We start from the raw sequence: 27,401 nt of genomic DNA on the forward strand, positions 1-27,401 counted from the left end.
GTTTTGTAGGGCTGCATGTATCGTTGGTGCTACAGCTCCTTTAGATTCCCAGGGCCTACTTGATGTGCCTTTGTTACCTTGATCCTCAGAGCAATGGAAAAAGGGAAGGGAAAATTGAAGCATAGGAGACAACTAGATTTGGGCATCAGAGAGATGGGGCGTGGATGATTAGAGATCAGAGGGAGAGGGATGAAGTGAGATGGGAGCCCATGTTGTTAACACAGGTCAGAGGCGATAACAAGTTAGTAGCTATCATTAGAGAAGCAGGTGTAGTGATGCTTTTGCCCAGGGACCCATTGCACCACAATTATGATTGTTTTACTATAAAAAGTGGGCACGAGGACTCATTTTCTTGCTAGTATTAGGGCAGATGGCACCCTTGGGGTTAAAAGGGGGGCAGCATAGAGTAGCTCATTCTTTTCAGAAAGAGACTAAGCTTGTTTTGAGATTGACGTGATGGTCAGGCATGGTGGGGAATGAGTGAATGAAGGCGATATTCAGATTCTCCGGGCTATCATTAGTGCAACAGATGGAGTTGCATTGGTGCCCACAGCAACCTTATTAAGGGGAGCAGTGTGTTTCTCAATTCTGTTCTTACTTGTATGCTGTTGCTTTTTTTTGTAAGCTCCACATTAAGCCCGGGAGTACATGCTACAGAATAGCACATCTAAAATGATCTCATGATCACCCTCTCCCCCTCTCCCTCCTATCATCTCTACCCCTTTCCAAATCTTTGCCATATAGTTTTGGAGGGGGGCCCCAACTTCAAAACATTTTGCTTAGGGGGCTCAGAGCGAAAAAGTTTGAAGACCTCTGCCCCAGTACCTTTACTTCCCCAACACTGCGCAGGAACAGCTGGAGACAAAGCAAGGCTTCTACGCCATAGCCGGATTCCCAGCTGAGTTGGGGGCAATCAACTGCACACATGTCAAACTTGTGGCCCCTGCGGATACTGCACACCACTACCACAACAGAAAGCACACACATTACATCAATGTGCAGGCAATAGTGGACCACCGGGGACTCTTCACCAATGTCGTAGCCAACTACCCATGCAGTGTGCATGATTAGTTCATCTTCCGACAGTCCGCCATCAACCTGCGCTTCCCGGATGGCACATATGGAACAGGACTGCTCGTTGGTAAGTACCAAATCAGCACACCACACATCCCAAGCCTTCAAAGCACAATGCACAACTGTGGGGATGAATCCGTGACCAAACCACATCCAATATGTCATACTACATGACCACCTACCAGACACGACCACACCACTTCATGGTCATCCTGGGCATTCCCTGCACCCAATACAGACATTTCATGGCACCACAGCCACACACCAGCTGAACGTGTGGAGAAGCGGAATGCAGCCATGACACATTTGAGGCACTGCTCTGCCCACATGACCCTACCCCAGTCTCCCGCAGGTCAGCGTCCCGGGGCAGTGGGCCCGTGTCGCCAACTGTGCATCCGGGGACACTAGCTATGTGCGACTCATGTCATCCCCCTTTGTAGTTCTGACATTGCATTCCTGAGTGCCTGATGACTGTTGGTGTGGTTGCCAGCATCAGCTACTCCCTGCGGGCTGGCTTACACTCACCCCACACAGAGCCAGCACAGGCGTCACTGGATTGGTGAACTTGCCATCACATCCTGCCGAACCAAGTATTGACTCTTTTCTTCCTGCACTGTCACAGGTGATCAAGAATATGCACTCTGCCCTTGTATAATGACACTCCTCCGAGACCCGACCACACCCGCCCTGAGGCAGTACAATGTGGCCCACATACCCACCAGGGGCTTCGTTGAATGCACATTTGGCGTGTTGAAGTCACGTTTCAGGTGCTTGGAGGGCACAGGTGGGAAGCTCCTGTTCAGCCCTGACATGTGTAAGCTGATCGTTGCATGTTGTGTGTTGCACAACATCTGTGTTCGCACCAGGACCCCATGGATCCCAGTTCCAGAGGTACCGGCCGATGATAGTGGTGATGGGGCAGGTGGCCCACATCCTACTGAAGCAGCGGCAGGAATGGCCCGTAGGAATACCATCATTGACACTTACTTTTCATGAGCACGTCACATTGTGACCGTCCATGGCAATCATGCAATAGTAGAAGATTTCCAACTGCACTGCATGGGTGATTAAAACATATTTGCAGGTTACCGATTGTACTTGTACATTGTCATGTTACATTTCCCTGCGGTTACAGATCTGATTTGCCAGGTTGGGCACATTTGCGGAACCAGTTGTGTCCTATGTTCAATTGTGGAGTGTTTGCTGTTTGTACCGAGATGTTGTTGATGTCAAGGTGCACTACTGCTTATGTGCGTAGGCTGCACGGTGCGTGTGTGTCGCTCCTGCGGCTCTGATTTGTCTGCCACTGGTCTCTTTCATGTGGTGTGCCTGTCGGTTCTGTTCTTCCACGGTGCTTGGATGTTGTGGTGTACATGTTGTCCTCTGCAGTTGGCCAGGGTGCATCCGTGGTACTCCGCTGTTGATTGATTTTGTTCTGTGGCAATTTCTGTAAGCTGTTCTTGTGCTTTTTGCCACATTGCGCGCGAGTACTGCTTCCCTTGCGCTGGTTGTCACTGTTTTGTAATCGAGCTTTTGCCCAGTGCAGGTTTTTTTGCGTTGGGGTTTGTCTTTTTATCTCCGTCGAGGTGGTTGTGTCCCGGGCATTGGCTGCAGTTTCTGCAAACTATCGCATGCTACCGCCGTGTTGTGAATTCCAAGTTGTCACGGAGTTGTTTTCCCGCGATCGGCTGCGATGTTGAAAGTTGAGTTGCGCTACTCTTGCGGTAGTTATCACACGTTCTTGTGAATATACCCCTAGGACTGCTGTTTGGGTTTAGGGTAAACTTGGTCGTATTTATTTGACATTTTATTTCAAGCGTTGCTCACAGCATAATCTTATACAGTTGCAGTACAGCTAAGTAAACCAGTATCATGCTGTAGAAAATCCCTTCATAATTTATATGAAACTGAGCATGGAGCAATAAATATTGAGCATGGAGTTAATAACTAAATACAATATTATACTATGTACACCTCCGTACACACACAAATAAATGTCTAGAGAGTAATACACTATCGATTACCATTGTTGCATATTACACTTGAGACATCTGCATATGATGGATTACACTACAGCCTTTGTAATGCGTATTTGTTTTTAAAGCAAGGTTTTTCTTCACTAAAACAAGAATGAATAAATATGTGCAGTGTGGTAAAATCAGAGTCAAAAGGGGTCGTGTTAGAAGAACTGTTTGTCTGTATAAAGTAATTGTAAATCTGTGAGGAGGTAAACTGTTTTTTCGCAACAGTTTCTCTGTACTGTTGTAATAAAATGGAATGTCACTGCTATTAGTGCTGTTGCTATACATAATGTATTAGTGGGCCTCTTTATTTTCACTGCCAAGGCATTAATATATCTATATATGCCTGTGAAAATAAATTTGCCCCAATAATGCATTTTATTTGGAGAAATTCAGTAATAAACATAGATTCTGGCATTTATTGCTACAGTGCAGACTCAGGACTTCTGAACAATCAACCTATGAACCCTGACTACTCACAGCGTGGGCCTATGCAAAGAGAATGTGTTCTGGGTCTGCTGAAATATACTTAGGTGTGCAAATGAACGGAGGTATAAACCATACATATAGGTGAGCAGCGAGTGATATGCTACATATTGCACCACGACTCACTCAAGGCTTGGTCTCTCAGGAGTGATGCCTCTTAGCCACACTCAACAGTGGTAATCAATACAGTAATACAGATTTGGTAGTGTCTATCTCCATTCCGTTTTGTTGGTTACATTTATATTTGGCACACACACTTCAACATTTTGAAAGTTATTGATGAGCATCCTTTTTGGGGAGTTGTAAAGGAAATCCCCTTGTTCGTTTTTACTCTCTAGTACAGCAAACATTCATGGGACATATTTAACTTGACCTTAGCATACAGACAAATCCCACAATAGATCTCTTTTGTGATTTCTGTGTTATTTAGTAAAAATCCTGATTCATCTATTGTAAGCATATTTGTACCTTTGAAATCTGTGCATATTATTTTAACGCTAAAATCAGACCAAGTTGGTTTGTGTGTGTTATAGTTTGCATACCTATGTTAATCTTCAATCTGTTTACACAGGGAAAGAAATACACAAATATGAGAGGGTAGACGCCATTCTGCAAAGGAGGGATGCACTTTAGGTGTCATTACTGACCTGACTAACCCTGGGCGTAGTACTACGCTAGCGGAGCAGGCGTAGTTTGTGCTACTACGCAAACTGCATGTAGCACAGTGCAAAAACACGTAGCGGGCATTTTTTGCTTGCTCGTGGTCCTCAACGTCAAGTTGGCAACCGCGAGCGAGCAAAATCAACAACCCTGCAAGACTTTTTTCTCATTCGCGATCAGCAACATCAAGTTACCGATCGCAAGCGTGGAAAATAAACCTCCCGGCGAGATTCTCAACGCTGGGAGGTCAGGTTTCTCATTGCGAGTGGTCACATATGAGAAATTACCAGTCCGCGTTGAAAAAGCTGCAGCTCGAGGACAAATCTACTCGAGCGGCAGAAAACGACCGCTTGCACTGTGCAAGATATCGTTTGCGATGATTGCACAGTGCGGACAAGCATCCGGCACTGTGCAATCAGTGCGAACAGCATTTCCCTACCGCACTACGCAGTGTGTGTGTATATTAATGGCGACTGACTGCACCGAATAAAGAATCTCACTTGCACAAATCTTGGGTCCGTATCTGCTTCTTTGCCTGGATTGCTTCAAGTGTTCAGGAGACCGGAGTTTTGGAATATATATATATATATATATATATATATATATATATATATATATATATATATATATAATGCCAGATAAAATACAATTTGGCCAAATGACAAACTATTTAGAGCAAGAGTATTAATAAACACAGACATAGGCATTTCCTTAACCAATTCATACAGGCGAAAGCATCAATATTTCAAATGCAATGTTGTGGGGGTCCCAGAACCTGAAGCGATTTTCATAAACATACACACCTAAATTCATACGGTCTGGGCCCTTCGCGTGTATGTATATATATATATATATATATATATATATATATATATACACGAGTCAGGCTAAAATAAACTGATTTTCAGCCAGCTACACAAGGCGTCGTTGTTATCTTTTGCAAGCAAAAAGGGTAACGTGGAGCATATATTTATATATATATATATATTTTTTTTAAATATATAAAATGCCAGATAAAATACAATTTGGCCAAATGACAAGCTATTTAGAGCAAGAGTATCAATAAATACAGACATAGTCATTACTAAGGTGCAAAGATCAAATTGCATGTTATTTCCATTGTACAAGGTAATTTGACATGTGAAATCATTGCTAAGACATCATTCATGTTACTCTGACTTTGCAGAGGAAAACACTTTGCTAACAGTCAGAAGGCCAACTCAGTACCACTTTATCTCAATGAAAGATTTAGCTCTCTGAATCTTGCTTCTGGTTAAATATATTTGTTTAGAACTACTACATGTGACAAAACAACACAATGTTGGCAGATGGGTCAATATTAACATACTATATATTTGTAAATTTTGAGAGAGGGACAGTACCTATGGGAATTCTTTTGTGAGTGTTTTGGTACAATTGGCATGAAAACTGTGTATTTTCAAAGGGAAAAATTTATCGAAAATAGTAAAGGAATACTGCTCTATCTGTTTGACAGTAGTAAAAAAAAGACAAACGCTTTAGAAATCAGGGAGTGTTGAAGCTACTGTTTGTAAGACCGGTTTAACAAAGGCCCCTTATTACAATGAAATGTTCAGTATTCAGAATAGGGTTTTGATTAAATAAAACTCTGTGGTTATGCTTACAGATTTTTTAATCTACTCTAGCAATATTCGGGTAACAACGTGCCATAACTGCATTTAAAATGCCCAGGTTTTGCTTTGCTTTCACAAATAGACTGCTAAAAAAAGACAATGAACCATGGCTAAAATTGAAAAGGGTCATGAGGCATTTACCCTTCATCAACATCAGCAATGGGAATGAACAATATATCACACTCAACAGATCAGTATTTATGATTTTTTCTTGTGCAGTAGACATAGACAAAGATATTCAGCCACATCCAAAGCACAAGGGGTTAAAATAGCGAAGTGAGGTACAATCACAATAACTAAGTCTTGCCAGTACACCCCCATTTGTTTTCTTAGGTGAACAGATTCTAGAACGGAATCTAGGAGACAATGAACATTATTTTTCTTAAGGCATTGAAGCTGCATTGTGGTAATATTACAGAATTTGAAAATTGCTTTGCCGTAATAAACGTGTTAGTGTGTCTTTTTAGTAAACATATTGTAAATAACATATTTTGTTTGGGTCATGTTCATTTTCAATGCCCTGTTATAAATATACACACACAAACCACTCTCCCCCTTAATATATGTACTAACCAAGCATACATGAAGGAATGTTATGATGAGATCTAAAACCCCAAAACCTCTGAAATTGACCGTTTTAGCCACCTTCTCCGCCATTTCATCATAAAGTTTCCAAAAACGTGCTTATTCCAATAAGGGTTTGATCAGGGGCTTTGTGGTTCAGTTGTGACCTCCACTGGTCAATTTAAATGATTTTAGTTTTTAGATTTGTCTGCAATTTTTCTTAGTGTAAGTCTTGTCTGCCCAGTTGTGGAATTCTTCAATGATACACTTATACAAGCATAAAGAAATGTTGCATGTTAAATGCAGAGTCTGTGTAAATGTGTAATTACAGTAAAGTGGAAAATCCTCAATGTCACTTTGAAGTCCGCCAAACTTGGATGTCCTCAAAATTTGGATTCAAGTTTTGGAATAATGAAAGAGACACTTTTTGTGGCAAATAAGGGCATTTTCTAACCTTCTGGTTTTAAACCTTAAATTCTTTGTGGTGAGGTGTAGGGAAGAATATCCTAAAAAAATATGATCTGACAAATAGAATGGCCAAATAAATATAACTATCTCAAATGCGACAACATTTTTGTAAATTAAAGTTAGGACATAATATTTTCATCAGATTATACTTAGGCCACGGTATCCTGTTACCCTAATATGTGGTGATTATACACCAAGCATAGTTTGATTTAATTGAAAGAATTTGAATTGAATGCTGGACGTAGTTGTCAAGCTTGCAGCATAGTCAAATATGAAAGAGTGCAGTTCAAAAGAATCAGCATGAAGTATGTTGCAGAGTTCTGGAAAGTGAGAAGACTATTTGTCATTCTCGCCTAGATGTATATAAAGAATATTTTAGAACTAATGCTAAACTACTGACTAAAATTACATTCGCTTTACAAAAGTTCAAACAAGGAAGTTTCCTTGTAGTACATTTAAATTGCTTGCTATTCTGATCAACTTTTTTTCTGAAGCTTTGGCAAAAAAATCGAAATGTGGATGTGACATAAGCCTCTCTTCTTTGAACTCCCCTCTGTAAGTGGTGAAGTTTGATGCTGTTTTGTCACCGTGCAAAGGTTATTGGTAAAATCCAACGATGACTGCAAAGGGGCTTCTGCTCCTATGCAGTTTGTTGGTTTTTTTTTGTACAAAGTATGGCTCTGCATCTATAAGTCAATTTTATATATATATATATATATATATATATATATATATACACACACACACACATATAAACAAATATGAACAAATGCAAAGACACACATACATGTATATATAAATAAATATATATATGTGTGTACACACACACATCCATCCAAACATTTACAATAGTATATACATGTAATTTCGCACATGCTCATATATGTGTGTGTGTGTGTGTGTGTGTGTGTGTGTATATATATATATATATATATATATATATATATATATATATATATATATACACATATACACATATATATAAATAAATGATAGAGAGATGGACAATTACTTTTCTTAAAAGCACACTAAGACAATATCCCAAATTGCCACATTGTCATGTTTGTAATTTCACTTCTGGCCTTTGCGATTCTTAGCCTATTCGCAGTATTTGTGATTGCAACTTAATATTATGAAATTGTCTGTCTTGCATTATTTCTCTTTTCTCCAGCCAGTGCTCAGGCTTTTATTTTCCGCTCTTTCCTCAGATCTGCAAAACTTTTTCTAATGAGCTGGATACTTGCGAAGATTATAAACGTAAAGTATCCTTTCAACAATATTTACTCACTTTTGTTGCAAACAATTTGATTGAAGGTCTAGTAAAAGGCACTGCATGAAACTTTGATTAAAGGTCCAGTAAAAACTTACTTGATAAAATAATACATTAGTGAACCAATTCTGTTTCAGGAATGTAGCTAAAAAATAAAAAAAACTGCATGCATCGGGTCGAGTCTTCCTTTCCCACTTTGGTCTGACAAAAATTAATATATAATAAATGCATCAGGATGGCCACAAAAATAAAAAAGATATATAACATACATGAGGTGGTTAAGAAACATGGCAAAGGGAAAAGAAAACAGACAAGACATATATGCCTGCAAGCGATAGAATTTTATTTTACAGGATTACAGAAAGGAAATGGAGAAATTCAGAGACTAAGAAAAGAGAAATAAAACAAGAGAGCAAAAGAATAAATATTAAGATAGTAGGGATACTTAAGTGAATCCAAAGATTCGAATTTACTTTTAATCTCGGAGAATACAAAATAATTTACAAAAAGTTTTAGACTTTAGCTTTTCTCTTCCACCCCTGTTTATTGACACCCTGCTGGCATGATGCGTACTCCCTCACTGTCCTCTCAAGGTAGGAGGTACAGCGCACAGATTTCATTAACTATTACCTTAATTAATCTAGGGGGAAACAACCTATTTGGATGTCAGTAACGCCTCGAAATCAAGAGATTAATTGGCTTCAAATCAATCCTCTCAGAATTCAATGGGAAACCATTTCCCTGAGACAAGTACATTTTAACAGAAAGCAAATTAATCCAGGGGACACGGTAATGCACTTAGGAGTCGTCCACTGCAATCTGCCACGGGCATAAAATAGAGTAAATAGCAGGATACATACCAACAGTCTTAGAAATATTACATTTCGCCCCATGACGTCGGAGCAAATGGTTACACTTATGCAGAGATTAGTTGTGCTCCAAACGATGACAATACACTACACTTTCTTCACCTACATGTGACACATCCTCTTAGCAGCTCTTGATAAAAAACAATCACTATTGGGGATGATGTCAAGAGCTCAGAAATGACAAGACTACAGGCAGAAGTGTGCAAACTCTTCAGGATGTAATATTGTAAAACATATATGCTTTTGAAAAACATCTGCTTCACAAAATAGATTTGAGAGATAATACATCCCAAATCAAGCACCCGTGGTTTCCTTTTCGCCTCCCAAGTGACACAGAGAATTCCCTCTAGTTTTAGTATCAATAGTTCTATGTCAACAGCTTTAAACACAAATGCATGAGCATTTATGTATAAAATTGTTGGTGCATAAACTTTATTTGGGGAAGTTACATAGCTTGAGGAAAGAAGAAGGGGTTTCTTCCTGTGTCGGAGAATTGAAAATAGGACAATTTGGAAAAAATATAGGTACAGAATGTGGGTCGAACCTGAACAGTGTCTACAGGTGGTGAACATCTCCAACTGCAGCGCACATGGGGTTAGCACCAAACTCCGAGACCTCATTTCACCTCCTACAACAAGTGCCAAGGACACAAAGTTTCAGTTGAGCTGTCCAGCTGTGCCAGACTCTGCGATCACAGTCTGCAGACCTGGCGAATCCCTTCAAATGTCCTGGGTGCTAATGCTCACGATTTGACTGTTTCCTGACTTTTTTAATCAATTCAACCCAACCTCCAACTAGATCCCCTTCCTTCAAAGTATACAACAGTAAGAAATAAGAAGCCCGACTTACAGCATGTCCAGCTGTAAAAAAAGGGCAACGCTGGAAAGGTGCCATGCAAACATTTGCCGAGGAAGGCTGAAAATTCCGCACCCACATCATCCCTCGTCCACGAGGGTGCCCACCAAAGCAGCCGTGCACGGACAAGGACACAAAGGCAAGAAAGAGGTCTTTGTCTTTACCTGGGTGAGGCAGTAAGGAGAGTACATGGTGCTCTGGAAGGCCGGGTCGAGGAGCCTGGATTCACGCGGAGCTCTGTGGGCTGGAAGGCCTCATTGGCAGTGCCGCTGGCTCCCTCTCTGCTCCACTCTACTCCATGCTGCCGCGAAACCACGCCTCGCCGCTCTGAAAGTGAAAGTTTAGACAAAGTTTTGCAAGAGAGTTGAGTTTTGCATAGAGAGAGAGAGAGCACTGCCCCGTCCTCCCCGCTCCCCTCCGCCCTCCAGCCGCACACTTTGATTTCAATAAATCCAGTGTCTTTACCTCTGTCTTATTAACTTTCCATTGTGTGTGTGTGTCTAGGGTGTGTGTGTTTCCGTCTGCAACAGAGCCCTGCACAAGACGAGGAAGAGGAAAAGAACGACGCTCGCTCGAAGAAAAAGTTCGCTAAACTTTTTTCACTCTGCTGCTGCGATTCCACATTCCCGGTGGGAACGGTTTCAGCGGAGGCTGTGAGAAGTGATTTTCCCATATAAAAAATACAGTTGCCGAGGTCAGTGTAGCTTGCCGGAAAAAATGTGGAGTGTGTGAGAGCAGAGGCAGACACGCCGCTACAAGGGAGCACAGAAGCGACCGGCGGGGAGAAGGTAGAAATTCGCCTTGTGCAGATCTAAGGGTATGTCGTTCTTAGCTGAAAAGGGTAAAAGGTTTTTCGATTCTCCGAAGTCTAGAGGTGCGTGGAGCATGTGGAGCTCCGGCGCTGGGCAACACTGCGCGGTCTGCCTTTTTCAGCAGTACTGGCATAATTGGCACCAGGCTAAGGCAAGAGAGAGATTACCCCCTCTACCCCGAGCTCCGCGGATGCCCCCTCCACATTTACACTCACACCTTCAGAAGAAAAACACAACCAATTCAAGCGCCAAGATCAACGGAATTCTCATCAGACGCTATCTTTGTCCTTTCTAAAGGTGGAAGAAGGAAGACGCCGCCGGATAAGAGGAGGGGACGGTGGTAACGAAAGAACAGAAAAGTCAAATGGCAAGGAGAACAAACAGATCAGAGTGTGTGAGGAAAGAATAGGACGGGGAGGGAAAATAAAGGGGCAGGGAAGAGACGAAATAAAAGGAAGCGAAAGTCAATGGAAAGAAGGGAAGATAAAAATTATGTATCAATAGAGTAAGAGAGAGTGAGGGAAGGCCGACATGAGAAGTAAATGAGTAAAGAAAACAGAAAAAAGGGAAGGAGGAACCTTGTGAGATACACGGGTAGGAGCAAAAAAAGAGAAAGAACGGAAGAAACAAATGAGAGAAATAGAGGGAAGAGAGAAAATGAAAGGATGAATGCAGAGACAAGAGAGATAAGAAGAGAAAAATGGAGAAAGTGACGAAAGGGAGGAAAGAAAAGGGAGTTAAAAAGGGAGACGGGGATAGGGAAAATTAGAGAAAGATAGGAAGAAATGAAAAAGAGAACAGAAGGAAGCGATAGAGGGTGAGATGAAAGGAGGGAGGAAGTATGGTGAAGGAAGAGGCGAAGGATGTGAAGAAAGGAGGAAGGGAAGCTGAGGTATGAAGTAGGAGAAAGGAAGAGAGGAGAGAAGTAAGTAATGGCAGGGAAGAATTGAAGAAGGAGGAAGAAGGGAAGGTAGCGAAGTGTTAAAGGTGGAGGGAGTGCGAAATGAAGAAAGGAAAGCATTAATGAAGATAGGAAGTAAGCGATGAAGCTTGGAGGGACAAGGGGGAAGGAAGCACAGCACAAAGGAAGAGATAAAGTAAGGTAGAGCAAAATTAAAGCGTAAAGTACAAGGGAAAAAGAAAGAGAGGGAAAGAAGTAAGTGGAATCACGAGAAAAAGGGTAGCTTGTGACAGAAACTCCTAGAAGAGATTGAGAAAGGCAAAAAAGGGGTGCAAATGAGAAGAAAAATAGTGGACTGGTGTAAATTACGCGAGATGACTGGAAAAGGTAAAGGAATCTGGGAAAGAACAAACAAGGAAAAGAAAACAGAAGAGTGAGAGCAGGGGAACTGGCGAGAAGTATTAAAGGGCAAACAGATCTATGGGAATTAAGAGAGCACAGAGAGAGGTGGCTATTATTCATCATAAGCGGACACGCAATGTTTGGCATAAATTACCTAACCCATCAGGTATGGCCCAAGACCATGAAAGAGGCCTCCTGCAAGAGCACCCTGGCCCCACTATAATTGCATAATTTATTCATGGTAAGGTCCTGCGGAATTGCATTGTACAGTACAATTCATGGTATCACGCTCTGGTATTAGGGTACATCAGTTTAAAACATGCACTGACATTCCAACATTTAACGTACTAGGGAACATCCGGAGAAGCTAGGTGCAGGTATTGAGGACCCCTGGCTGGCCCTGCCCATGTTGCCGTTCAGCACCAACTTCATTGACTTCCAGGGACCTCATGTAGTTTTTATCTCCCCACGGGGTGGTGGCCAATTGCTGGAAGAAGTGGGCTTCATTTTGTTTCTGAAGGCTGTATGGCATTGGGTTCTGTCACAAACTTGTACCACCTATCCTGTAAACACATAAGTGATTACAGTACTTGCAAGCTTGCACCGCAACGTCGTGACCACTTACCACAGTCTCTTGCTTAATGGGCAATACTTGTGAGAATATATTTAAGATTGTTACATTAGACGAGTTACATAGGTTAATGTATAAGCCATTGCAGGCCTATGCAATGCTGCAGACACATAATGAGATTTGCAAGAGTAACATTTTTTGGGGAGAAAAACCCTATATACAAAAATATAGGGGCAATAAAAACAGGAGTGCAAAATCAATCGAAAAGAAAATGGGCGGGATACAGGTGGGGTAAGTGTTATGGTTGGGGATAGGCCAGGATACTGTACTGGTAGGGTTACAGATGAAAGGTAAACGGCTAGGCTAAGGGTAAGGAAGGTACACAGTAGCTACCCCCACATTTTTTTTTAAAACAAGAAATATCTAAAATGTACCAAAGAATTCCATGGTAAAACAAGATTATTGCAATAAACACGAAGACCGATTAATCACTCAAGATTATCATAAAGTGATACATTATCCCACAAAAATCCATGACACTCTCGGGATTGGACACATTTTTCTGTTTAAAGAAGGCACTACAACAAATCAATACATTGAATTTAGTTTGAGCCTAATGTAAACTAGCAGTGATAAGCATAAGGATGAGTGATGAAATATCAATATGGGATTCTAGGTATTGTTTCTAGAAAGTAGGTTGAATGGTCCTGAATGAATGTGTTTGGGTGCATTGTTGTATGGGTAGGTTTTTTAGATGTTTGTGGAAGATCAATGAGCCCAAATTATATGTATGTAAATATGTATATTTCCAATTGGTTACACTAATGATTATGTATTTGAATCCTGCATGACATGTATAAAAAGAAAGATTACAAAATAAATTCATGATTTAAAATTTAAAAAATGAATGTGTCCATCTGTAACAAAACTGGTGCTCATGTAAAGTGGAGAGACAGCGTCTTTATTTGTTTATTGAACTGACTTTTTTTCTCTTGGTTTGCCATCTCCTATCATTAGTTTACAGGGGCCCTCTTTTTTGCCCAGAACTCTCAAAATTAATACCAGGGGTGCACCCAACGTAAAATTAAGTCAGACAAACCAAAGCCAAAATAATCTGTTCTTTTTTCCCTCAGCAGTGTGCTAGAAAACAGTAGGGTCATGAGACAAAATATTGGAAAAATGAATCTGTATCTTTACTAGGCTCAACAGAACTGTACATACTTTTGAGCTCCACTCATTCACCAGCTACAGAGCCTGGAAACCACAACAAAGCCACAGCAAGGTTAATCTGTTGGGCCACTCACAGTGTTCTGTCTCGCCAGAGACACTTAAAAGCTACAAATTTTGTGTCATGTAATCCAATATAAAAATGTAAACATCGATGCTTAATGCTGCATACTTTATGAATAGATATGCACTTGAATTTTCCTAAAGATATTAGTTTAGTAGGATACACACACAGCCACCCAACCACCCCCCACCCCTCCACACTCACACACACTCACACACACACACACACACACACACACACACACACACACACATTCCCATAGGGATTTTAGATATGACTATAGCACGAACTGCTGTGTTGGACTGAGAATACGTCTAGCCGACTCCTTCTAGCATTGTGCAAGTTATGTCAGCTTTTGTAGCACCATTGTATTCAGCCGCCATTTTGTACTATGATCGAACATAAGCGTCTGTCTCATAATGTTTGCCTCAGCAGAAAGCAGCCTTGATTGTTTCTCTTCATCATATTCAAGGTTGAGCTTCACTGCACTAATGAATAGATCGTTCAGTTTCTGCATGCCTTTCCTCTAGAGTAAACCCTGCTCCCACCTCAGAGAGACGAGCACAGGCAGATTAACCTTGAAACTAAGATTGCATGTACCCGTTCTCAAGATGGTAGCTTGCTTTTCTGTACCCCCTTTGTTCATTAGTGCCCGACTGGAAAATTCCAGTCTGGGCGGGACTTTAGAGATTTTGGAAATGTATATTTTGTGTTACCGTGTGGACGGGGGTCAGTCCCTCTACAGCCTTCTAAGAAGGCTGGTCAGATTGGACTCCGCTCAAGTGTATTGCTAATAAACAATTTTGGTTTGTATTCTCTACTGTGTGACCGTCTCTTCATTTGTATGGAAGGCTGAGAGGTGGTCGCGAGTGACCCGGGTGGAACTTCCTTCAGTTGGCACCCGAACAAGAACTCCATCAGGTGACCCATCTTAGCCCGCAGAAGGGAGGCGAGGACGGGCCACGTCGGGTCAAATGGGCGGATCGGGGATCCCTGCACGATAGAGCCTAGTACTCGCAGCTGCTCCGCCTGTCTGACCGGGCGGTGCCTCACCCAGTGCTCTTCCCGACTGGGGTCCTGAAAGGCGAAAACCTTGGATTTGACTGTTTGGTCCGAAGAGTCGGCAGTGGAGAATAACTGTGTTTGACCTGTGTGCACCAGGTGAGTTTGCTTTGGTTTTATTTGTGCCTATGGGCCACTTTGGTTTATTTATTTATGACATTTATAAAGCGCACTGTTACCAAACGGTGTCCTGGCGCAGAGTGAAAGCTCCCCTAGCCTAGCCTGAACTAAGTGAACGAAAAGCCATGTTTTCAAGAGTTTTTGGAATGTCATTAGCTCTGTGATCCGTCTCAGGGCCAAAGGAAGAGCATTCCAAGCCTCGCAGCCCCCAAGGTAAAGCTTCTACCTCCCCACCGTTCGAGGGAACACGATCAGCCCCTGATCGGATGACCTAAGATGTCTACCCGGCCGATACCATTGAAAATACTGGGCTAGACATGGCGGGCCCTGTGGTTCTGAAAATCTGGATTCATATAATAGCACTGGACTCGAGAATAAAAACTTCGTCGAAATAGGACGAATTTGGTATCAAAAGACCGAGAATGACGAGTACATCATGTACATGTATTTTCGGCGTATCCGAGTGACGATTTCACCTCAAAATCGTCATTTACATTCTAAACCCTTAGCTCCCATTTACATGTTGCCCTTTACATAGGCCTTAATCCAGTTGATTTTGATTCCACAAGGACACATACTCCTTAATCGACTTCTCCCTGACCTCAGTACAAGTTAGAACCATTGCCCCAGGCCGAACTCGTTAGGTCAGTTCCCTCCCAGTGGCCGAGCAAGATAGCATCTAGGCTCAACCAGCCATAAAACCATTTCAGCGCGCACACCTGCCATATCTCGCTCACATCTTTCCTCCACTCCTTTTCTTTACTTGCTTTATGATGGGGAGGTGACCGTTTTTATTAGGGGTCCAGCGATATCTGATGAAATGTTGGGCCTTGCCGGATGATTTGTTATGGGCAGCACGACGTGAAATATGTACATGTCATCATGACTCTGCTTTTCTTTTGTAACCAGTAACTATAAATGAAATACCACGAATTCAAAGAAAGTTTGCCCAAGGCCGAATATCATGTATAAAGAGAGAAGCCTGACTTCGTGAAAGTGTGCAGTCTCCTGAGAATATACCCGTATTGTACTTCTAGGACCCTGTTACCTTGGTTGCAGCCAATAAACTAATCTTTGACTTCACCTGGAAGACTCTGAGTTTCTGTAGGTCTGACTCAGGAGAACCCGAGGTCTCTGGGTGTTGATTCCCTGACACCTCTGGGTTACCGGTTCTGTGCCGGTTCTTAAAAACCCAGTACCTCAATTGGCGCCCAACGTGGGGCGATTCCAGTGGTACCAGTCAGCCTGAAGATAGTGAGGAGCTTCGTGTGGAAATTCCGGAGGAGGGCCCACCACCTCATCGACCCCTGCATGTCGACGTGGTCCGAAGGTCTTTGCTGCGAGGTTCCCCGCTTCCCGACGGCTACGAGGACTGCTGCCCTGGCTATCGCCCTGATGTTGGACCCTTGAAATTTTCGGTAGAGCGAAACACTGAGACGAGTCTTCTGGTGACGCCATCGAGTATAAGTGGAGCGTCTCCCAGTCCTTAGTTGGACTTACTTTGTGGTATCTTTGGGATACAAAAGGTTTTGTATTGGTACTTGCAAGCACCATAACCGAAGGACTCGTGTATTCACGAGAAATATCGTAATCGATAAATCCTTTGAAGTTTTGGAACTAGACTAGAGAGCGAGGATGCCTAGTCTTAGACTTGGGAATTTATTTTGTCTTGGTAGTAATAATAGGGACTCCCGATTGGAGGACTCATGTCCGGTTCCTCCAGTTGGAACTCCGACTTACGAGCTATATGTTAAACATGGGGTAGGCCGCATCGTTTACAACGAAGTATGGATTAAATACACTAGGAAAGATGGTGTTTTAAAATGGCCCCTATATGGTAGCTTTGATTCTGAAATCTTAGACAACCTTGAAGTGAAACTCTTTAAAAAGAAAGCCTGGCCGGCGATGTTTGACTCTTTCCGCTTATGGCGCAAAGAAGCCAAACAAAAAGAAATTAAATTAGCTAGTAAAAATAAGAGAGAAGGGGGACTTTCGGTAATGCAAGCAGCCGTGCAGTTTAAAGATAATGAAGAAGAGCAGATAAATGAGCAGTTGCACAGGCAACGTAAAATGGCAATAGATAAGTGTTATCCAGTTTTGCCGTCTCTTCAGCAAGAGGCAGCAAAAGAGCGTGAAAAAGATCCATTAATGTCACAATTATTAACTTCACCACCCCCTATGCGCAGAATGCCACAGCACCCCCGCAACCTTTAGTTGCACAAGCTGCGCCTCCTGCTCTTCCACAGCACCCACCAGCTGTTCTTCAGCTGGCTCCTACTTCTTCGGTGCAGCCTCCTCCAGGCCCACCGACCACTTCTGTTTCACCTGTGTTTTCTACGATTTTGCCTACTGTACTTTTTACATCTCCTAATGCTCCCTCTACGATTCTGCCTAGTATCACATCTATTTTCCCCGATACCTCTTCTGCCATCTCTACCCCCGCCTTATCTCACCCCGTTTTTCCATCTGTTTGTCCTTCAGTTTCACCTTCCATTCGGCAGAAAATGGCCAGCACTGTTACTAATCTTCTTTTACCTCTTTTCGGGTCGCCTGCTACGACCCCTAACATAGGAAGAAGACAGTTGCGAAGTCAACTGCCTGATTATCAAGAGAGAGATTCCCTGAATAGTTTAGCTCGGAAATGGGTCATGGACACTGCAAAATATGATGTACAGTCTGTCATGGAAGTCTTCCATCAATGGGAAGCAGCGACACAGAGATGTTTTCGAACAGATGTGTGTCTTTCTTGGCGAGGATTTGGAAGACAATGATCAAGAAGGCATCCCACAAGAAATGTGTCGTGTACGGTTTAAGTTTGGAGAGGGTATGATTGTAGGTCCAGATGTGGAGAAGGCAGTTGAAATGTTATTATCATACCGAAGTAAGGGAAACAGTTCTGGGTCACCATCGGAATCTAGTGCATCTAGTAGGAAAAAGGCACGACAATACCCTATGAGAGAAGTTCCCCCACAGTGGAGAGAGGGTGACGCGACTGCTGTCCCACCTGTTTTGCCACATTTCCAACGAGTATGGGTACATGTCCCATGGAAGCGAGCTGAAGTTTTAGCACTCAAACAAACATTACCAGATCCGCGTAAAAATCCTGCAGGGTACTATAAAGAATTGTCACAAACTGCTGGGTCATGTATAATGAATTTAGCCGATATCGATATGTTATTTGGGAATGTTGTTCCACAGCCCTTATGGGGTAAAATTCGTCATGTAGATCATGACCAGGAATTAGGTGACACGTGGGCTAATATTACTGCTGCAGATGCCCGACAAGTTGGTGGTGACAAGCCTGAGCCTCTGATAGCAGAACTACCTGGTAGAATAGTAGATTACATGAAAACGATAATGCCTGCAATACGCGTAAATTGGGATAAGTTGTCTGCATGCAAGCAAAAGAAAGAAGAAACTGTTTCAGATTTCTTCACCAGATTTGAAGAAACATTCATTGACCATAGCGGTCAAGATATGACCACGGAAGGTGGTCAGAGATTGTTTGTCGATAAATTCGTGCACAATCTGCTTCCAGAATTGTGTAGGAAATTAAAAGATTCAGAAAGTTCTTGGGCAGTCTCATCTTCAGCGCAGATATTAGCTACTGCACAATACTACGAGAATAGAGACAAAGATGAGAAAGATAAAGTGGAAAAGAAAACTAGAGAACTCAAAACGAAGGTTTTGCTACAGCAAGCCTATCCGCCACGTGGTGGTGGTAATCAAAATAATAATGGTCAGAATCACTACCAAAATACTTTTCAGCAGCCTCAACAGTATCAGAGAAACTTGCAAAGATTCGAGTATGCTCAACCCCGTGTAGGCCCCAACCAGTGTTTATATTGCAAACAAAAGGGTCACTACAAATATAATTGTCCTGCCCTGCCACAACCTACGAATGCAGTTCCTGGCGTTAGAGGTCGTGGCAGTCAGCAAGCACCTAGAGGTAGAGGACGTGGAAACGCCCCTCAGGACGCGCGTCCCCTTCCGCCACAAAACTCTATGAACAGGTTTGATCAGCAGAATAACGTATCTGACAGGACCGCTCAATACTATGTTGATGAGTATTACACAGAAAATGAGCAGTGGGAGAATAATGATTGCTAGGACAGCCATAGACAAGGAGAGGGAGTTGTTTCAGTTCCAGTAGATCAGAGTGGACCTTACGTTGAGGTGATTACATCAGGTGTGTCAGAACCTTTTCTGTTGGATACTGGTGCTACAAAGAGTTCTATTATGCACTCCAAACTCCCTGGCGCACCTTTGTCTGGCGAAATGAACGTTTCTGTAGGTTTTTCTGGCGCCCCAGTTAGAAATCCGATTTCTGACCCTTTATCTCTTTCTGTTGGTCCTTGTGAATTCGAAGCACCCCTTATTCTGACGACAGGTTGTGGTGAGAATCTGCTAGGATTGGATTTGTTAAAGAGATTGTATGCGACTTTGTATTGTTCTCCTTCAGGAGTACAACTTACTTTAGGCAAGAAAGGTGTTTCTCCTATGTATTTGTCGAGAGATGCACTTCCAGCAGAATTGGCACTTCTCCCAGATATTCTTTGGGCTACTGGTCCTAATGATGTAGGTCTTCTAGAAATTCCACCATATGTTGTAACATTGAAGTCGAATGTCAAAATGCACGAACTCCCCAATACAGAATATCTAATGAGGGTGAAAAAGCTTTGCTAGCGATTGTTTACGAGTTGATTGAAAAGGATGTGATTGAAGAAACACGAGGCAATGTTTGCAATAGTCCTGTTCTGCCTGTTTTAAAACGAACTGACCCTTCTCAGCCACCTGTGTATAGATTCGTGATTGATCTTAGAGAAGTAAATAAGATAGTTGTGCCACAATTCCCAGTTGTCCCCGACATTACCACATTATTAACTATGATTCCAGCTTCTGCTTCATGGTTTTCAGTGATTGACCTAAAGAATGCTTTCTTCAGCATCCCAATTGCTGAGGAGAGCAGGGATATTTTTTCCTTTAGTTTAGGAGGTCAAAGCTTCCGCTTTAAATGCGCTCCTCAAGGCTACTGTGAAAGCCCCTCAATATACAGTCAAGCTCTGAAAACACAACTTGACACGATTGTTTTACCAAAAGGTGCTACTCTTGTACAGTATGTGGATGATTTGCTCGTTGCTGCAGACACTGAGAAAATTTGTAGAAAGGCCACATTGACATTATTGCGTCGTCTGTGTGATCTGCATCACAAGGTGTCACTTTCCAAGCTCCAATATTGCCGACAAGAAGTGACCTACTTAGGTCACCTCTTATCGAAGGAGGGAAGGAAACTGACCCCAGAAAGAATTCAGGCAATAGCAAAATTGAGTGTGCCAAGAACACAGAGAGAAGTACGTGCTTTCTTGGGCATTACATCGTACTGTAGACAGTGGATTCCAAATTTTTCGTTATTGGCCAAACCCTTGGTGGCATTAACGTGTAAAAATACACCCAATCCCATTCCTTGGTCTGACGATTGTCAGAAAAGTTTTCTCGACTTACGCACAGCATTATGTTCGGCTCCTGTGTTAGGTACCCCCAACTACAGTAAGCCTTTCACATTGTATGTCCACGAGAAGGAAGGCTGTGCATTGTCTGTGCTGACTCAGTTATTCGGAGATAGACAGCGGCCATGCGCCTATTATTCGTCAACTTTGGATCCGGTAGCACGAGCATTGCCAAGTTGTTTAAGGGCCACAGCAGCAGCAGCTGTTTCCATTCGACAGTCTGCTGGTCTAGTAAATAATAATACACTAATCGTGATGGTCCCGCATGCAGTAGACACATTGTTAAATAGGACCAAGACACAGCACTTAACTAGTGCTCGACTGTCCAGTTACGAATTGACGCTGCTAGCGAGCCATGTGCACATAAAAAGGTGCAGTACCTTGAACCTAGCCACATTGTTACCAATTGCAGAGGAGTCAGATGCTTCAGAACAGCACGATTGTTTTCTTAGAACAGAGGAAGAGACGAAAGGGAGAGTTGATTTGTTCGACACTCCTCTTGCTGAATGTGATGGTACATTATGGGTAGATGGTTCATGCTTTAAGCTCCCAAATGGTAACGTGACTACAGCATATGCTGTCACAACTTTGCACACAGTCGTTGAAACTGCGCGAATACTACATGGTTCAGCTCAAGCCGCAGAACTCGTAGCACTTACGAGAGCATGTGTGTTGTCTAAAGGAATGAAAGTGACTGTCTATACCGACAGCAGGTATCCTTTTGGAGTGGCTCACAGTTTTGGACGATTGTGGAGAGAACGTGGGTTCCTGACTTCGCATGGAACTAAGATTCAGCATGGTCAGTTGGTGAATGAGCTTCTTGAATCACTGACCTTGCCCCTGCAAATAGCGATCGTGAAATGTAGTGCTCACAAGAAAGTGACTGATGATGTTGGTCGTGGAAATGCATTTGCTGATGAAACCGCTAAGGAAACTGCAAAGAATGTGATGAGCCGAATGTATGTTGCGAGCCCAGAAAGATAGACTGGTGATGTTGGAATATGTGAGGACACGATAGAGAGCGTGAAGTCCATCCAAGCTGAGGCCACGGAGAAAGAGTTAAGCACATGGAGAGAGAGTACAGGAAGAATGGATGCAAATGGTTGTTGGATTGAATTGACAGAGCATCAGAGATGGTTGTTACCCGATGCATATGTGCTTGCAGTGGTTAGAATGGCTCATGGAATGGCCCATATCAGCGTGAAAGGGATTTGCGAGTTGTTGGCCCCAGTATGGAAGAATTCGGGTATTCCCAAGTGTGCAGAGAATGTTGTCAAGAATTGCATGGTATGTCTGAAACACAATCCTGGTAGGGGAACCCCAACTCCAGCTGGTCATTTTGCACCTCCTACGTATCCGTTCGAGGTTTTGCAGCTAGATTTCATACACATGGAGAGGTGCAACAACTTAAAATACGTGCTCGTGGTTGTTTGTGCCTTCTCAAGATGGGTAGAAGCCTATCCCCTAAAAGACAATACTGCCTTGTCCACAGCAAAAGCCCTTGTGAAAGAGTTCTTCCCCAGGTTCGGAATGCCTAGAATGGTCTGGTCTGACAACGGAAGTGAATTTGTGGGTCGTGTGATGAAAAGAGTGTGTGAAGGGCTAGGCATTAGGCAGAAGTTCCACGCTGCAAATCACCCCCAATCAGCTGGATTAGTAGAATGTTACAATGGCACGCTTAAACTTAAATTGGCCAAAATCCAAGCGAGCACAGGTCTTAAATGGCCTGACGCTCTACCCTTAGCACTCCTATCCACCAGAATGACTGTGCATTCGGGAGTGAAACTGAGCCCCTATGAAATCATCTTTGGTCGGTCAGCCAACATATGGGGAGTGCCAAGGCCCACGAAATTCAGCGAGCTGCAACACCCTATTTTGCTTGATTACTTGTATGAATTGACGGCTAAATTGCGTGTTTTATATCAACAGGTCCACAACACCTTGCCTCCGGTCACTGAGACTCCGGGTCACTCCATTGAACCCGGTTCATGGGTCCTAGTCCGCAACTTTCAAAAAACAAGAAACGACCAGCCCAGATGGACCGGGCCTCACCTCGTCCTCCTGTCTACAAGGTCGGCTGTTAGGGTGGAGGGGAAGGCCAATTGGGTCCACGGGATCCATTGTAAGAAGATACCCTTCCCTATGCCACATGACCAATGGGTCCAGAAAGGAGGCACTGACTCAGAGCGCACAACTGATGAACGTATAAAAGAAACTAACCCTGACTGTGAAAGCGAGAACATTTTTCGAGAAACTGTGCCACCACCAGAACAATTGAACTCTGTGGAACCTGAACTACTATTTCTGGACCAGACAGTACCCGGGAAAAGACGCTACAATTTGCGACCAAGAAAAACAGACTAATTAAAAGTGATTCCTTTTGTGATTCGAGAGAAAACTCCATGAACTAATAAAATGTGTCTTTTCCCCAAATCCTTTTTTAAAAAAAAGTGCAGATCTCCCATCTAGGTAACTTGCTTATTTTTGTTTTTTCGAACCGCCATCCGGGTTCCGCTGCTAGGGTCGCGGTTGATTAAAGACTTTTGGGTGCAGCTGACGACGTTAGGTCGTTGGTTCTGGTTGGTCCAAGGGAGTTGCCCTAGACTGACGGAAGCATCCTTTAGCAGAGGCAACCTACCACCGCGGGCAGCACCTTAGAGAGGATGGAGTTTCCTGATGTGGAGAGGCCTGCCAAACAAATGAACTTTAAGCAGAGACTTTTTAACACGATGACGAAAAAAAGTTTTATAATAGTGTGTATTTTTATGCTATTCAGCGTAATGGTCTTTTTGATAAGCTATGTTTTATTCTCTTTTCATGTGACATTTGCGCCCACTACATCACCCATACCTCCTCCTACTGTTTCCTCTCATTCTTTCCACCCTCTGCCTGACCACGAATCAAATAGGAGATTAGAGTTCATTAATAACTCCTTCGTTCAGTTATTACACCAACACCAACTTGTAATGAACACAACTAACTGTTGGGTGTGTGGTCTCATGCCTCACACAACGGAAAAAGGTATCCCCTATTTGGTCCTGCCATTTAGTCACAATGGTTCAGTATGGGCATATAGGACAATGTTCATATATGCACGAGAAATCCAACCCCTACGTTCTGTAAAAGACAACCTCAAGACTAGCGCCCTAGTCAAAGGTATAGTTGACATGATCAAGGAAGTAACTTCCTATGAAGATACTCCGGATGATGAGATACTTGCATATGTAGGTTGGAACGTGACCGGATATGGCACTACATTAAGTGAGAAACAGCAAGCCAAAAGATCGTCCCCTATCTGGATCGTACCCCATCAAGGTCACCTGTGTCTGCAAGGTATTGGCAAGAATCCCAGAGCTCAGCTAGGGAAGAGTGTCTGTACAGAAACGTATGTTTTTGGATCTCAGACTTCCCCTGCGTTTTTAGCCGCTAAGGGTACTTATTTCATCTGCCATGATAGAGCCTATACATGGTTGCCCCCTGACTTCTCGGGCTCATGTTTTGTTTCATTCCTGTTACCTCCCACCTACACAGCAGCGGCGGATTACCATCGGACATGGGTAGTTAGAGGTGTTTCGAGTAAAGAAGACACTGCAGGTCAAGAATTTGGTGACTTTGCAATGGGTTTTCTGCCGTTCCGGGGAGCCATGGCTAACAGCAGGAACATAAGGCAATTGACAAGGGTAGTTGAATCCACCGTGACTGAAACTGCTGGTGCCCTTAGTAACCTGACTGCTGAGCTCCAGTCGGAACGACTTATGACCCTTCAGAACCGGGTCGCTTTGGACGTAATACTTGCGGACCGAGGTGGAGTATGCAAATTGATCCAGTCTAGTTGTTGCATTTTCATCCCAGATAATGCTCCAACAGTGTACAGGGCCATCTCCAAACTACATAAGATTTCCGAATCTACTCATGTGGATAAAGGAGATTGGTTGTTAATGGGATGGTTCTGGGAACTGATATCTGCCTGGGGATGGAAAATTCTGATGGTCATTGGGATGGTCTTAGCCATTCTTTTCCTGTTCTGTCTATGCATACAGTGTGCTCCTGCAATTTGTGGCCTCTGTGCTACATCATGTGTGAGGAAGCCTGTGTCAAGAGATGAACTAAGTACTAGAATGATGTTACAGCAACATCTCAATGACTTTAGGAATATAGATCTGGACTCAGACTAACATGAGGATAGATTAATTGCCTATGTAAGGGCAAAAGGAGGGTCTGTGGTTCTGAAAATCTGGATTCATATAATAGCACTGGACTCGAGAATAAAAACTTCGTCGAAATAGGACGAATTTGGTATCAAAAGACCGAGAATGACGAGTACATCATGTACATGTATTTTCGGCGTATCCGAGTGACGATTTCACCTCAAAATCGTCATTTACATTCTAAACCCTTAGCTCCCATTTACATGTTGCCCTTTACATAGGCCTTAATCCAGTTGATTTTGATTCCACAAGGACACATACTCCTTAATCGACTTCTCCCTGACCTCAGTACAAGTTAGAACCATTGCCCCAGGCCGAACTCGTTAGGTCAGTTCCCTCCCAGTGGCCGAGCAAGATAGCATCTAGGCTCAACCAGCCATAAAACCATTTCAGCGCGCACACCTGCCATATCTCGCTCACATCTTTCCTCCACTCCTTTTCTTTACTTGCTTTATGATGGGGAGGTGACCGTTTTTATTAGGGTTCCAGCGATATCTGATGAAATGTTGGGCCTTGCCGGATGATTTGTTATGGGCAGCACGACGTGAAATATGTACATGTCATCATGACTCTGCTTTTCTTTTGTAACCAGTAACTATAAATGAAATACCACGAATTCAAAGAATGTTTGCCCAAGGCCGAATATCATGTATAAAGAGAGAAGCCTGACTTCGTGAAAGTGTGCAGTCTCCTGAGAATATACCCGTATTGTACTTCTAGGACCCTGTTACCTTGGTTGCAGCCAATAAACTAATCTTTGACTTCACCTGGAAGACTCTGAGTTTCTGTAGGTCTGACTCAGGAGAACCCGAGGTCTCTGGGTGTTGATTCCCTGACACCGCTGGGTTACCGGTTCATTGCCGGTTCTTAAAAACCCAGTACCTCAGCCCAGCCCCCGAAGTGTCTTGAATACTGTGCACAAGGCTTTAAAGGCAATCCGTTTCCGCACTGGGAGCCAGTGCAGCTTCACCAACTCCTGGGACACAGAGGCGAACTTAGGTATGCCTGTGATAAGACGAGCCGCTGCATTTTGCAATGCCTGTAGGTTGTTAAGGAGGCCCTGTTGGGCATTGAGCAGTAATCCGTTACAATAATCAAGGCGAGACAGGACCAATGCTGTTACCACAGATTTCCTATACTCATCGGGTAAATAGGGCAGAATCTTACGTATTATTTTCAGTGTGAAATGAATGGCTGATGACATTGCATTGACTTGGGGCCTAAAGGTAAGTTTGTCGTCCATCAGAACCCCTAGGTTCTTAACCTTCTTGACTGGGGAGGGAGGAACACTCATCTCTTCCGGCCACCATGCTGGACTCCAGAAGTTCTCTCTGGATTCGAAAAGTAGAACTTCGGTTTTAGCCAAGTTAATTTTTAAACAGTTCCTGGCCATCCAGTCGCTGACTGCTAGCATGCACTCTTTGAATTTGCTGGCTATGCCTTCCTCTCTCCCTGGTAGCAGTGACACCACAATCTGCTTGTCATCTGCGTATGATGTTAGCTCAAACCCATGGGATCGAATAACTGGGGCCAGTGAGGAAACATAAACATTGAACAGGGTGGGACTCAGGGATGAACCCTGGGGAACCCCACAGGGAAGCTCGAATGGTTTGGACTCGAACTCTCCCAAAGCCACCACCTGGCTCCTGTTAGAGAGGAAGGCTTTCAGGATCTTACGAGCTTTCCCCTGAATCCCGCAGGCCTCCAAGCGGTCCACAGGATCGTATGGTGGACCGTATCGAAAGCCGCTGACAAATCCAGCAGGATCAGGGCTGCTTTACCTCATGCATCCATCACTTTCCTAATCTCCTCGGATGAATTGATTAAGGCAGATTCCGTGCTGTGACATGCTCTAAAACCATGTTGTGATGGATCAAGGGCTTGTGTGGCCCCTAAAAATGCGCTAAGCTGACTATTCATGGTTCCCTCGACTAACTTGGCCGGTAGCGGTAGCCTGGCGATGGGACGATAGTTGTTCGGGTCGGAGATGTCCAAATTGTTTTTTTTTAACAACGGTAGGATCGAGGCTTGTTTCCAACGAGATGGAAATTCACCAGCCTCAAACATGTTGTTAAACAATAAAGCTAACGTGGTGGCTATAGGAGCCGCCGCTAGCTTAGCTATTGTAGCCGGACAAGGGTCTCGAGGGGAGCCTGATTTTATGTCAAGCAACCGTTTCTTTATCTCCTCCTCACGTACCGGGGAGAAGCTAAGGAACCTACCCTCCTGTGCACTGGCCATCGCGACCTCAGGCCTGGCAACTGGCAATTTGGCCCTGACTTGACTTGTGTTTGGTACAGTCTGAGGATCGTTTTTTGGACAAACGCTTGAATTTGTTTGGGTTCTTTATGAACATGGTGTCACTTTGACCTGGATTTGGTGTGGTCTGAGGACCAACTTTTGGTAAGATATTTGCACATATCTGCTTGGCATATATAGTGAACACTTTGTTTGGGAAAATGCCCTGCTTGAGTAAACTCTGTTGTGTGACTTGTCGTTGTTGTTCTGCTGATGCTCGATTGAAAGAGAGTCATCCTGCGCATCTGGAAGACACGCCTAATTTTGAGATGTATGTGAAGCACAGCCTTGGCCCTATTATTTTTAGTAC

The 27,401-nt window shown here is 43.3% G+C and overlaps 1 protein-coding gene across 50 annotated transcripts in view; it reads right to left on the reverse strand.

Moving 5' to 3' along the window:
• NFIX (nuclear factor I X) overlaps positions 1-27,401 on the reverse strand; it is a 5,476,577-nt gene that overhangs the window by 1,399,153 nt on the left and 4,050,023 nt on the right. For all 50 annotated transcript variants that reach the window (XM_078684524.1, XM_078684487.1, XM_078684527.1 and 47 more), the window contains one exon: positions 10,084-10,246. In XM_078684524.1, the coding sequence (XP_078540650.1) occupies positions 10,084-10,110 (27 nt within the window). In that variant the 5' untranslated portion in view covers positions 10,111-10,246. The remainder of the gene's footprint in view (positions 1-10,083; positions 10,247-27,401) is intronic.

Source organism: Lissotriton helveticus, chromosome 1_1 (genome assembly GCF_964261635.1).
Source record: "Lissotriton helveticus chromosome 1_1, aLisHel1.1, whole genome shotgun sequence".
In the NCBI taxonomy this organism is placed as follows: Eukaryota; Metazoa; Chordata; class Amphibia; order Caudata; family Salamandridae; genus Lissotriton; species Lissotriton helveticus.